At 35.2% G+C, this 13,365-nt stretch overlaps 1 protein-coding gene across 2 annotated transcripts; it reads left to right on the top strand.

Moving 5' to 3' along the window:
- The first annotated feature begins 5,780 nt into the window (after positions 1–5,780).
- LOC134842474 (S-adenosyl-L-methionine-dependent tRNA 4-demethylwyosine synthase TYW1-like) lies at positions 5,781–9,340 on the top strand. 2 transcript variants are annotated; one of them, XM_063858827.1, is made up of 7 exons: positions 5,824–5,860; positions 5,996–6,119; positions 6,254–6,751; positions 6,922–7,185; positions 7,474–7,697; positions 8,005–8,362; positions 8,555–9,340. In XM_063858827.1, exons 2-7 carry the CDS (start codon positions 6,038–6,040, stop codon positions 9,046–9,048), a joined length of 1,920 nt encoding a protein of 639 aa, XP_063714897.1. In that variant the 5' UTR covers positions 5,824–5,860; positions 5,996–6,037; the 3' UTR covers positions 9,049–9,340. The 2 variants fall into 2 exon arrangements, with proteins under 2 accessions (XP_063714896.1, XP_063714897.1); XM_063858826.1 differs by having other exon boundaries at positions 5,781–6,119.
- Positions 9,341–13,365: the final 4,025 nt, after the last annotated feature.

Here is a 13,365-nt window from a genome sequence, read left to right as displayed (position 1 = left end):
AGCAGTGAAGAATTTATAATTCAAGCCACAAGCTTTTTCAATTGATTTCAAGCTAAAAAAAATCAGGTTTATTTATCTCGTTTTCAACAATTGCAGAGCATGAAATTTAAGTTGTTGAATTTGATTAAATGGTGACTGAATGTTTGCCGATAAGCTACTATATTTCCAACCAGTAATTTTTCTAGCTTAACTATTTTGAGGTTAAGTTTTATTCCATCCTTATTAGATTTTACTTGTCAGTGGAATGATATTTTTCAGCTTCATAGTGATGCATTTTCTCGAAATTTAAGACGTTGAATTGAACGCTTGAGCCAGCACAAACCTCCCCAAAAATGACTGGACAATTTTGCCCTCAGTCACCGTCGCATTAATTGCATCGAAGTCTGGTCGATATATTGGTGCCACTTGCACATCAACTGGTTATTCTTGCTCATGAAGAGGAAAGGAATTTTGTATGCGCCGGTTTGTTTTTGTAAACTTTCCCTGCAAGATAATGTACGACAAATCTTTTATATTCAATGAAAGTCGGAATGCGCTATGTACGCAATGTTTAACTAAGCGCAATGTTTAGTTTTGTCGAATGCGACGTTTAAATAATTCTTCATGCTTAGCGTTTAAGAGAAGGCCAAGAATGTTCTAGAACTTTCAAACTTTCTAAGTCTGGAATATTCTAGAATTTTTTTGACAAGAATTCAATTCTTTAGACAAAATGAACTCAATTCATTGTCACGGCTAGACAATGCCTGTCCATTTTGCCGAAATTTTGCCTTTACAGAATGATTTCATTCTGAAAGAACCAACTAAAAACAGCAACATCCTTGCTAGACAAAACTAGCTGTTTGCAAACCAATTTGCGCTATGAAATGTTTTGAAATATTTCAAAGTTTCATTGGTTGCACAGCTTGCTTAGAAAAACAAAGTTTTGCTCTGTGAAAAATTGAGATAATTCGAAGCTTCCTTGCCTCAATAGCTTGCTTAGAAAATTTGAAAGTTTTTGCCAGACGAATTCCTCTATGAAACAACCTGACATATTTCAAAGTTTCATCGCATGATTAGCATGCTCAGAAAAACGTTGCTATAATTCAAGATATCTCATAGACGAATCGTTTTGCGAGAAGCTTAGAGCAATTTTTAGCAAACAATTTGTAAGCAAGCTGATCGCAAACAGATTTGACATTTGAAATAATTTGAAATTTTTAAAAGTTTCACAGCTTTAACAGCTTGCTTAGAAAAACTTTAACTTTCATTGCGAATGGAATCGCTCTATGAAACAACTTGAAAAATTTCAATGTTTCATCGCTTGAATAGCTTCCATAGAATAACCTTAAGTTTCGCCATCCGATTTGCTTCATGAAATATTTTGAAACATTCAGAATTTCATAGCTTGAATAGCTTGTTTAGAAAAACTCCATTTTTTTGGAACTGATTTGTTCAATGAAACCTTTTACGATATGGCTCAAGTTTCTTAAACCGATTTACGATATGGCGCAACTTGAAATTGTTCAAAGTTTCATTGCTTGGATAGCTTGATCAGAAAGACATCTAATTTTTTGCGTGCTAATTGATTATTGGAGGTGGGCTTGCTAGTAATCATGAAGTAAGTGGTGGTATATCAACCAGCCGAAAATACGTGAATGTTATATAATATTTATGTAACAATTATGTAACAGTTACGAAATTTAAGCAAATTCATTCATAGCAAAGTCGGTACTAGCTTACTTGTTTGGTCCCTAAAAAATGCCATGGTCCCTTTATAAAACCGAGGTTAGAGTATGTGGCTGATTCTAACAGAAGGCATTTTTATTTCTCTATATTAACGAAACGTGCCTAGTTAGTCTAAAGGGTACGAACCCTGTTACCAACCCCAAGGCGTAGGTTCAAATTCCGTGCCGGCTCTTCTTTTTAGAAAATAGGCGGGACCAATCATCAAAACTAATTTTTTCACGGGACCAAACAAGTAAACTAGTACCGCAAATTAATTCATGATGTAAATTTTCGGCTGGCTTATATACGCAATTATTTCGGTCGGCCTATACTTCGACTGTTTAGTTTGCTCTCGAAGTTAGAAGAGTCGAAATATAGTTGGTAAAGCCCTTATAATTACAGTTTCGATTATCTGGCGTTATCAAATCGGAATAAAGACTTTTTTGGGTTAACAAATAGTTAACAAAATCAATTGAATCACTTATGAGTTTCTTGAGAATCACTGCTCAGTTTCATGAAAATTCTTTTTTCTTATTAAACTCTGTCAGTTTAGTTTCCAAGTTCTGAAGTCCACTTTGCGCACTATTAATATAACTATCGTGGATGCTATGTTGGTGTTACATGCTTTTTTCCAATATGATTTTTTGGCTAATTTTCAGCTAATCGGGCGTCGGCTTTATGTCTGTCGGCTTATTTATTTTTTAAATTAAATGCCCGGCAGTACTTTTGATATCGATAAGACTTTGTCACCACCAATTTTTAAATCCCCTAGTCAAACGCTCTGGGAACTCTCGGAAAAACTTTAACTCAAAAAATATGTATGTTTTTTTTCGATTTTCAACTGACTGATTCAATTGTAACCTTCTTCAAAGTGCTGTTGGCTATTTTCTGATTGTCATCTTGCTTTCATCCGATCTATACCTTATTTAATTGGCGGTCCACTTGTCAAATGTTTAAGAAGTTCTCCCTGTGTTGACGTGTTCAGCCTTTTTCTTTGTATTATTTTGCATGTTTATTGAAACAATTTTTGCAAGTTTTAAGCTATATCGTAAATTGTTTTGCTCAAGAATTTTCACTCGGACATGTTTAAGAGGTCGCTATGTTGGTCTGTTAACAGGCTAAAACCTTGCAATGGTTGAAACTCTTACTCAAGTCGACGTTTAAAAATATGTTGGAACGCTAATGCTCTAAATCTACATGTTTTTATTTTCGCAACGTCAAAATATCCAATTTTTGTAACTAAATAAAAATTTCTCAACCCTATAGTGGGGTGCTGTCAGGGTACGCTCAGGATTTGCAAATTTGGCGTCCAAGTGTGACTGCTCAAATCTTTTTAGTTTTGGAGATATGGCGTTTATAATGAGAGGACGTTTCTTATGATTTTTTCATTTTTGTTCTAAACGCTTATGATTTTTTCAATTTGGTTCTAAAAACTTATAAGCAAAAACACAACCTTGAATTTTTCAATACTATAAAGGTATGTTGTAAGGGTGAACTCAGGAGTCGGAAATCTCGCGTCCAAGTATGACTACTCAAACTTTTTTTGGTTTTCGAAATATGACATTTTTTTTTAATTTTCAGTTTGGTTCTAAAAACTTCGATACAAAACAGTGGACTTGAAATTCTCAACCCTATAATGAGGAGCTGTCAGAGTTTCCTCAGGATTTGGAAATATGGCTTCCAAGTATGACTGCTCAATTCTTTTTGGTTTTCGAGATATAAAGTTTCTTAGGATTTTTTCAATTTGGTTCTAAACTTTTCTTTTTTTCAATTTGGTTCTAAAAACTTAGATACAAAAACGCGAACTTAAATTTCTAAACACTATAATGTGGTGCTCTAAGGATGAACTCAGGAGTTGCAAAGCTGGCGTCCAGATTTGACGGCTCAAATCTTTTCGATTTTCGTGATACGGCGTTTTTTTAAGATTCATTTTTTTTCCAAAAAATTCTCAATCCTATGGTGGTTTGCTGTCAGAATGCACTCAGGGGCTGCAATTCTTGCCTTAGAATGTCAGTTACACATTGGCGTTGCAAATCTGTTTACAACATGCAAAATATGACTGAATAAAACTTTTTGCTTACCGAGATTTGGTGTATTTTACATGTATATTTTAATCGATCTTTAAGTTCTCAACCCTAATGTTGGGGTTTTCTCTGGGTCCTTTCAACTGTATAATATAGGGTAACGAATTTGCCCTTTGATTTTATCTGCTCAATTTATTTTGATTTTGTGATATGGCATTTTTATGAAAAAGAAACCACTGATAGATAAATAATAGTTGTTTTTAGTATTTTGGTTTTTCCTGCTGTTTGTAACGTTACTGGCCTTGATTTCGTGTATTTTCTTTTTTTTTCGATTAAAAAACGTTCTTCTGTCCAAATGATTTCCGCTTATTTTTATCGATTTAAAGTCCTAGTTTTGAGTTGTATCAAAAGCAACATAGTTTTTATGCGCCTCTCTAGATTGCACAAAATGCTTTAGATCACAGTTTTAAAATAGAAGTTATAGATTTTCATGACAACAAGTTTTTGTTGGGTTTCTTTTCCTTTCTTCCGCTTGATAGGTAGGTTGCGACCTATATTAAATTGGCTGAACTGCTTTATATTGCGTCTTTCGACAAAAGAAAAAAGTTTGTAGGTGCGTGTGCCGGTGTTTTGAGGCTGAAGGGGACCTTACAGCTTTTTATGAATTTTTCGGTTTTAGTTTTTTATATTCCATTTTCGGCTTAATAAGTTTCGACCTTTACTATATCGGCTTAGTGGCCTCATATTGTTTCATATGACGAGCAAATAAAGATTTTTGCTTGTGTGTTTTGAGAATTATTTTCAGATTCTATTGCCTTTGCGTTTATTTCAAAACTAGCCTTAATCATTTTGATATATCTAAAGACAGTCGCTTAGTCAGCAAAAAAAGCGAAAATGTCGAAAAAACTAGATCTATCAAAATGATTAAGGCTAGTTTTGAAATAAACGCATTTTCATTTTTTTTCCGACTCTTTTCGCATTTTCATTTTTTTTTCATTTTCTGGTGTTGTATCGCAATTGGTGCGAAGCTCGGCTTCGTCTCTGTGTTTAGGTTTGATTCTTTTATTACCGGGTAGTGAACATTGCTTTGAAGAGGCTAGGCAATTGACATGGTTTTGCTTAAACTTATCTGGGAGAATGTTTTTTTTTGCAGTACTTAATTTTTGATTGTTTTATTGCAATTTAATTAAATTAGAATGTATAAAATGTTTTAGCATGGCACAAATCTCTGTTTTAGGGTTGCATTTTATATTGTTGTTTCGGCCACAGAAAGTCGGAAGGAACTTTGTCTTCAGGTGTTTTTTTTCTTTGGTCCACTTTTTTTTCAACCCAAAATCAGGCACTACATAAAGTCGTTGAATAGTTCGAGTGATTTGTCATGTTTAAGCTTTTTCAATCGTTATTTGAAGGACCTAAAAAACCGAATTTTTTATTTATGTTGACTCGAGATAAATCGTTCAGAAAAGTTCATTTCTTAGTCTAATTTTGAGCGAGTAAAGCGAGCGAGTAGTAGTTATGATAGGCAAAATCTTTTATTTCAGCCGTCAAAACTTAATTTTTCTTGTTAAACTAATTTTTTGAAGCTTCCTTTAGCGCTTCCTTTGCCTTAAAAAGTTTTTTTTTCATTTCCAACAATAATCTTCTTTTTTTTTTCATTTTTTGAAGACAACTAACAATCTAATCTTTCGACTTGTTAAACACATCAAACCACTTAAAAATGATACAAAATAAGATTAAAAAATAAGTTTTTTTAATGAATGATGCCAGAAATTTTTGTGCTACTAGCACAGCAACAGAGCTCGCTTATTTTATAGCTTTGGCAATAAAATTTTTGGTTGTGGCCACAAAAATTTTTTATGAAAGTTTTCATGTTCAGCAAATTGTTTTAAATAATCTTAAGTGCGAGTCCAGCGTCAGTTGATTTGCTTCCTTCGTTTGTAGACACAGCTTGCGTTTGAAGTGACAGTAAACAGGTGCGGTTAAAAAAACACTGCCGTTTGTCATTAAAAATTATAATACATTTATGCTTAGCTGCAAAAAAATAGCAATTTTTGGAAGCGCGATAAAATTCCTGAAGGTTTGCATTTTACTCTTCAGAATTTGGAATTGATCGCTGCTAAAATGCTGCTGAGGTAAGTGAGAGGAGAAAATAAGCAATGAAGGTGAACTGGAACGTGGTGGCTCCAGTCGTAACGGCTGCCGGTGTTTCATTCCTCACAGGAGCTGCTCTATACCACACGCTGCATCATAGGAATATTGAGTTCCAGGTAGCAAACGGGAATTCACAGGATGTAACAGATGTGGAGATTATGATAATGTATGCTACCGTGGAAGGAACTTCGGAAAAATTTGCGAACCAGCTGAAAAAGTATTTGGAAGCTATCACTCAAGGTAAAGTGAAGCAAATAAAACCATGGAAAAAAAATATTTATTTTGATGAAAATTTAAATTAAATACGTATGATTATCGAATTTAAAAGTTTCGTGTTTTTCGCTTGGCAATTTCCTTGCAGAATTTTTTTGCAGGTATTTCGTTCTCACTTGTCAATCTGAAATATTTCGACCCCGAAATTCATATTCTGAACAGGCTTCCCTCTCAGAAAACCCTGTGGGTCTTCGTTCTTCCCTCTTACGATACGGAATCACGTGCTCCTCCGACCGCAGAATGGTTCTCGAATTGGTTGTTTGAAAGCGCCAACGATTTCCGAGTTAGCCAGTCGATGCTACACGGAATGCTCTTTGCGCTTTTTGGACTCGGCGACAGCGCATATGGGGAAATGTTCAACTCGTTTGCCAAATCAGTTTCTACAAATTTAAAAACATTGAGCGCGAAACCCTTGACTGAACCTGTGTATGGCGATTGGCAGGAGGATATCGGGAAGGCTTTTGATGTTTGGAAAATTAAACTTGTGGAAATGATTCGAGTATGGATCGATTCAGTGGAGACTGAAAAACCGTCAGTCGAATCTGGAGCCGAAAACGGACAATCCGGATGTGGAGCATGTAAAACATGTACATGTAAAGGTGAGGGTGGGTACAAGTATGATAGACGGATTCTTTGGAAAAACGCCAGTCAAACGCAATCCATTTTTTTAAATAGATGCAAATAAATTGAATAAACTTTCCAAATATCAGGATTTCTGCTTCTTGGAGGAAAAATAGTGTGTTTTATCATCTATCATTTTTATACTAAGGCGAGAAAGAAGAAACTTTGGCAAATGGAACTGAAGCATCTGGAGATGAGTATGACTCATCGGACGAAGAGAAGGACGAAAGTCACTCTGAGAAAAGAAACGGAAAGGCGTCTCTTGATTTAGAAGATATGGGCGATATGATTAAGAAACGAGAGGAGAGTAGAATGGAAGAGATGACTGATGGGGATGGGGATAAGCCAGTTAAGGAGATGCTGACGCCAATGATAAGGGAGTCATTGACGAAACAGGGATACAAGTTGATCGGTAAGTTATAAATTTTAATGAGAAAATCTTTCGCCAGAGATCACTAAATTTCTGGTTTTAAGCAAAAGTGAGATAAAAAATGGTTGTTGTGATGTTGAATGACCAAATACGTTCTTCAAGTTTCCTATGGTTTCTAGACCGTTGGCTGTGAATGTTGTCCACTATTTTCCTGTGATGTTTTTCTGCAAATTTTAAAGTATATATTTTTGTCAATTTCACTCTTGTGATCCTCATTTTGACGTTCGTTCTGATAGTCTCACACAATTGTTTCAGTCGTTTGTTGATTAGGGTCCCACAGTGGAGTGAAACTGTGTCGCTGGACCAAGAGCATGATGAGAGGAAGAGGAGGATGCTACAAGCACTCATTCTATGGAATAGAGAGCCACAGGTGTATGGAGACCACTCCCTCTCTGGCCTGTGCGAACAAGTGTGTGTTCTGCTGGAGACACCACACCAACCCAGTGGGCACTGAGTGGAAGTGGGCCATGGACAGTCCACAGCTCATTTTCAAGGTTCCACTTCCTCATCCATTATGATGTTTTTACACAAGCAGCGCTTCTGTTGTATTATTGACTTTTTCAACACTCAACAAATTAAGTTTGTTAAAAGGAATATTTATCAAAGTATGAATAAATCTGAACATATCATTTCAGAGGAAATATTTAACCTATTATGAACAACTTAAGGTCGTGAAATGAGGGTTTAATCTTTTCTTAAGAGTACTGATGATTACAGAAGCCATTCTTGCGCTACTTTATTTTCATAGTGGATTATCAAAAACGCTGTGAAGAAATATATAAAATGAATTTAATACTTCAGGGGGCAACGGAAAACCACTATTCCATGATTAAACAGTTCAAAGGAGTTCCCGGCGTACTACCCGCCAAATTTGACGAAGCATTCACGATCAAGCACTGTGCGCTGTCGCTAGTAGGAGAGCCAATCATGTACCCGGAAATAAACACGCTCGTAGGTTTACTTCACGAAAGTAAAATATCGACGTTTCTAGTTACGAATGCGCAGTTTCCAGATGCCATTAAAAATTTGGTGCCAGTGACGCAGTTGTACGTGAGTGTGGATGCAAGTACGAAAGACAGCTTGAAGAAGATTGACAGACCGCTGTTCAAAGACTTCTGGGAGAGATTTGTTGATTCACTAACCGCTTTAGATCAAAAAGGTTTGACCCGGTTCTGGATAGGCGTTAAAATCTAAATAAGAAATTTGGGCATCTTTGACCAAAGTCCTGTTTCCTTAGAATTTGGCATTGAAATTAGCTTGGATAATATAACTCAAATACAGCAGAAACGTTGATTAGGTTTAATGAGGAAAGGTAAAATATCTTTATCGATGTTTCAGTTTCTCTTTTTAGGTCAAAGAACTGTATACCGGTTGACTTTGGTTAAAGGACTGAACGTGGAGGAAATCCAACAGTACGCTGAATTGATTTCCCTTGGCAATCCTGACTTCATTGAGGTCAAAGGGGTGACCTATTGCGGAACTACCAAAAACAGCGGAAAAGCCCCTCTGACAATGTCAAATGTCCCGTTTCACGAAGAGGTGATCGATTTCTGCCAACACTTGAGTTCGATGCTCGGAAGTTACGAAGTAGCCAGTGAACATGAACACTCAAATTGTGTTCTGATTGCGCATCGTAAATTTAAACCAGATGGTCTAAATTGGTACACGTGGATTGATTATGAGAAGTTCCACGAATTGAATAGAAAATATAACGAAATCGGAGAGAGCTTCAGTTCAATTGATTACATGGAAAGAACGCCCGATTGGGCTGTATTTGGTTGCAAAGAACGGGGATTTGACCCGAATGAGACGAGATGGTTCAGAAACAAAGCGAAAAAATCTTAGTTAAAAGTTCATGTATTTAATATTCGCGATGATGCTCTTGTGTTCAAGAATCAAGTTTTTCAAAAAAAACGATCAAATTTTTAAATCTACAGATATCTATTCAGCTTATTAGTTTTTACACAAGCAAACCTCCGTGTTCTATTACGCATTACTTTTTTCCAACATTGCATGTATTAGTGTTCAACAAATCAGTGCTTAATTTCAGTGTCTGTGTGTTGCTCTTAATTATATTTGGGAATTTAATAGCATGTGTTTTTTTTTCACTTGCGAGTGTTAGGGAATTGTAATTGAATTGGGAACTAGACTTATTCGCGGGAACTACTTTTTTCTCATGCTGGTAATTCAGAAAACAAGAATAGTGAAGACGCTTCTCAAGTCCCCATTTTTATTGCACTTGCGAATAGGAAGGGCTTTGTAATCGGGTACAAGACCTTTTTTCCGCATAAACCACTATTACACAATTCGCAAAGGAGATATGTACTTCATAATAAATTCAGTCTCAATGATGGATTCTGCATATCAAATCTAGAAGTAATATCCTCTCTTGATATGATATAGACGCTGGGTTCGTTTCCGTTAGGAGCCCGTTGTTTTTTGAAAATAAAGTTTTTTTGATAGTTCAATTTTTGGACTGTCGTTTGTGTGGTTTTTTAACGGTTTTTTCCCGAAATTTTCTTCAAGTTGATGCCAGTTTGACTATAATTTGAATTCATTTTGATTCATTTATGTAATTTTATCACCTATGGTTCTGTACAATAACATTTTTTTGTTTTTAAGGTTTATTTAAATATAATTGTGTCCGACTTATTATCCCTAGGTCTCAGGATCGAATCTACACGTTTACTAATTCGAGGCTTATTTCTACTTTTTTATTGCATTTTATAAAGCTGCTTTTTTGGTCTAGAATCCAGATCTTATCGATTGAGGATTTTTTTTTAAATTCTATAGTAGTATTGTTATACCATCGGAAATATATTGATACCCTGAGCTCAGAATGAAAATGAAATTTTTTTGTGATCATTTTTCGCAAAGTGAGGGCCATTTTTTTGAGTTAGGGATAATTTAAGTTTTCTGTTTCAGGTGGCGTAGGCAGAAAACTGTTTCGGCGTAGAACGCATTCCAAATCGAATTTAGGCGAACCCATTTAGTGTTTTTATTGACATTTTGAAGCTCTTCTTTACTATTTCTTTTGCTTGTACATGCATAGTGCTGAGCTGATGTGAAGTTAGCGAAACATATCAATTGACTTTGTAATACAAGAATCTACCTATGATTTGTTATGAAACTTGCACTCATATCGAAAATGAAAATGGCTGCTGCGTGACATTTTTTCACAAATAATAATGTTCATTAAATGTGCTTATTTATTCGGTGGCACTTTTGCTATAATCACGATCTGTAGCATTGGAATTTTGTTCATAGCATTTGTTCAATTTTTTGCATAGCATCTGTTCTCTGCTTTATTTCTGTTTGTTTAAAAGTTTGTTATTTTTTACTCTTGCACTAGTTATGTGGAGTTAGTAGATGGAGAGGAGCTCTTTTCGGGCAATAATTCTTTTTCAAATAAGTTATTTAAAAAATGTTGAATTGCTTTTTTTTTCAGATTCGCCCTGGTTTCCGTCGGTTCAGTTTCCGTTTTTCCTTATGTCATTGATTCATATTATCTAGACGGTTTTTGTCATCGGCATGTTTTCTTCAGCTTATTGGTTTTGATTCAATTCCGTAATTTGTAAATTTTTTTACTCTGACTTATTCTTAATTTTTTTTGGCTTCATTTTTGGTTAAATGTTTTATTCTGCTAAAGTGGTTTGGGCTGATGTTTTATTGGCTAATTGACTTAATTTTGCGTAGTTCGAAAATAAACAAAAAAAGATTTTACGTTTTTGTTGTTTCCGTTGAAGAGGGGCGTAAATTTGTAGATTTTTCCATGTTAATAACTCAAAATTGTTCTTGAGCAAAATGTCGGAAACAAAAATTTTCATGTGTTGCTGGCTCAGTTGCCGCTTGGTAAATTCTTTTTGCTAAACGTTTTTTTTTTGCAAATTGAACTTCGTTCGAATTACTTTTTTCGATTTGCCGGCTTTTTTCTGTTTCCAGGGTAACAAGGTTATGTTTGTTTGCTATTGCAAGTAATGCGAAGTTCTGCTTCGTCTCTGCGTTTATTTTCCCCCGTTCTTCTAATTGGTTTCTTCGGTAGGGCGCCAATTCGTATCAAGCTACAATTTGTAACAAGGCGTTAGCAAGTAGAATACGCTTGCTCCGCTGCGCTCACATCCGGCACGAGAGGAATACTGCGGGTGAATCAGCGTTCCCCGTTTATTCTACTGTTACGAATTGTCGCTTGGTACGAATTGTCGCTTGTTACGAATTGTCACCTGTTGAGAATTGTCGCCTGTTGCGAATTGTCGCCTCCTGGGTTTCGGCATTTGTTATGGTGGCTGTCAACTTATATTGCGTACTTTTGAAGGCAAATATTTTTATGCATTTGTTTTTTAGTATGAATGAGTCGTAAAAACGCTTTTAACTTTATAGCTCATAATTTTTTACCACAGTTTTGTGTTGCTCGCCAGGGATCAATCTGAATTTTGTCGCCCTACTTGCCTATCGGTAATCGTTTTTTTTTTGATATTTAAAAAAGTCAAATTATTTTTTTCAGCTTAAATTATTTTTAAAAAAATCCAAGTTCCGTCTAGTTTTTTTCACCGTCTTGTAGCGCATTGTTTTTCTTCTACCGCAAGTGTTGCGAAGCTCAGATTCGTCCCTGTGTCAAATAATGGAGTCTCAGTGAAAATTCTCAAATTCAATCATTTTAACTGAAATAATTTTTTTGTTTACGCTTGCCATTAGCTGAATTTTTTCCTGGAAGTTTAATTTTTACCAAGTAACTGGCCGATCGTTTGTTTTATGTTTGCAGTCGTAGTTGCCACAGCACGGATTTTTATTATTATTTAAGCAATTTTGTCTATAATTTAGAGTCCGCTTGATATATTCATCTAATGGTGCTGAATGTTTTTTTTAAATCTGATCTTGTAATATCCCATTTTAAGGCGGTTTTTACTGATTTTTGCTGAATAAATTGGTAAAATTTGCGAATCTCGCTGTTTTTTTCTGCGAATTGAATTTGTGATATAGAATTTTGAGACGATTTCTTTTGGTTCTTGTTTTGTTTTTTTTTCTCTCTCCTCTCAATCAGAAGAAAGCAGTGAGTACATCTGTAACTTGTGGTTGGTCATCAAATCATTTGAAATGGTTATTTTATTTCAATAATAAAAACTAACGATTTTTAGGAGTTACGAATGATTCCTTTGCGTGGTTTCAGTTTGTCAATCGTGCTTTTATTACGCAAGCGATATATTGAGTGTAGTGTTTTATAACGAATCTACATTTTCTATAGCAACTGGCAATTAAAAGGGCTTTTTTAAAGGCATTTTTTGGCTTTTTAAATGCATAGCATTGGCAATCTAATAGCATCTGTTCTCTGCATTGTTGGTCGCTAGTGATTGCTTATTGCCAAGCGAACTTGGCGCAGATGCGAAAACATGAAGTTCCCAACTTTCAAGTCGGCTGTTGGGTTACGGAACATTTCACAAGATTTTTTAAGGCTTTTTTTTGTATTTTTTCAAGACTTTTTGAAACATATTCTTTCCTGATTTCACCCTTTACCTTTCTGAACCTAACTTTTGCTGTTTTCTCGCTCGTGTTAGCGAAGTGCACCTTCGCCTCAATGTGAACTTTTATGGCTAGAATGTTTATGGCCTTCTCTCGAATTACTCTGAAGTTTTTTGTCGCAGTAATTTTTAAGTAATTGATTTTAAGCACGAACTCTATTGTCATGATTTTTTTCTGGAAAATGATGAGAGGATCCGCTTCGCTTATTTATTTTTCTCTTTTTAGTTATCAAAAGTTATAATTTTTTCAAATTTACAATTGTTTTTATGTTGGTTAATATACAAAGTCTGATTTGATATAATTTCCGTTTTTCTATGCTCTCGGCTGAAAAATTTTCAGCTTCGATAACAAATTCGACCAACGAGTTCATTTTAGCTGTTAAAGATGAAACAAGTAAAAATAATTTTTGACATTTTTTATTTTAACGTGGAAAACAAGCTAATTGAAGAAGCCGTCTTGTAGCACCGTCTTGTAGCGCATTGTTTTTCTTCTGTCGCAAGTGTTGCGAAGCTCACTGTCGTCCATGTGTCAAATAATGGAGTCTCAGTGAAAATTCTCAAATTCAATCATTTTAACTGAAATAATTTTTTTGTTGACGCTTGCCATTAGCTGAATTTTTTTCCTGGAAGTTTAATTTTTACCAAGTAA

This window comes from Symsagittifera roscoffensis, chromosome 3 (assembly GCF_963678635.1).
Source record: "Symsagittifera roscoffensis chromosome 3, txSymRosc1.1, whole genome shotgun sequence".
In the NCBI taxonomy this organism is placed as follows: domain Eukaryota; kingdom Metazoa; phylum Xenacoelomorpha; order Acoela; family Convolutidae; genus Symsagittifera; species Symsagittifera roscoffensis.
This window is presented reverse-complemented; position numbering and strand designations above follow the sequence as displayed.

Excerpts from the sequence above, each read along its gene's own strand:
- LOC134842474 (XM_063858826.1), top strand. The coding sequence starts at position 5,885 with ATGAAGGTGAACTGGAACGTGGTGGCTCCAGTCGTAACGGCTGCCGGT. Across the intron at positions 6,120-6,253 it reads TTTGGAAGCTATCACTCAAG|GTATTTCGTTCTCACTTGTC; the intron begins GTAAAGTGAAGC and ends ATTTTTTTGCAG. Across the intron at positions 6,752-6,921 it reads TAAAACATGTACATGTAAAG|GCGAGAAAGAAGAAACTTTG; the intron begins GTGAGGGTGGGT and ends TTTTATACTAAG.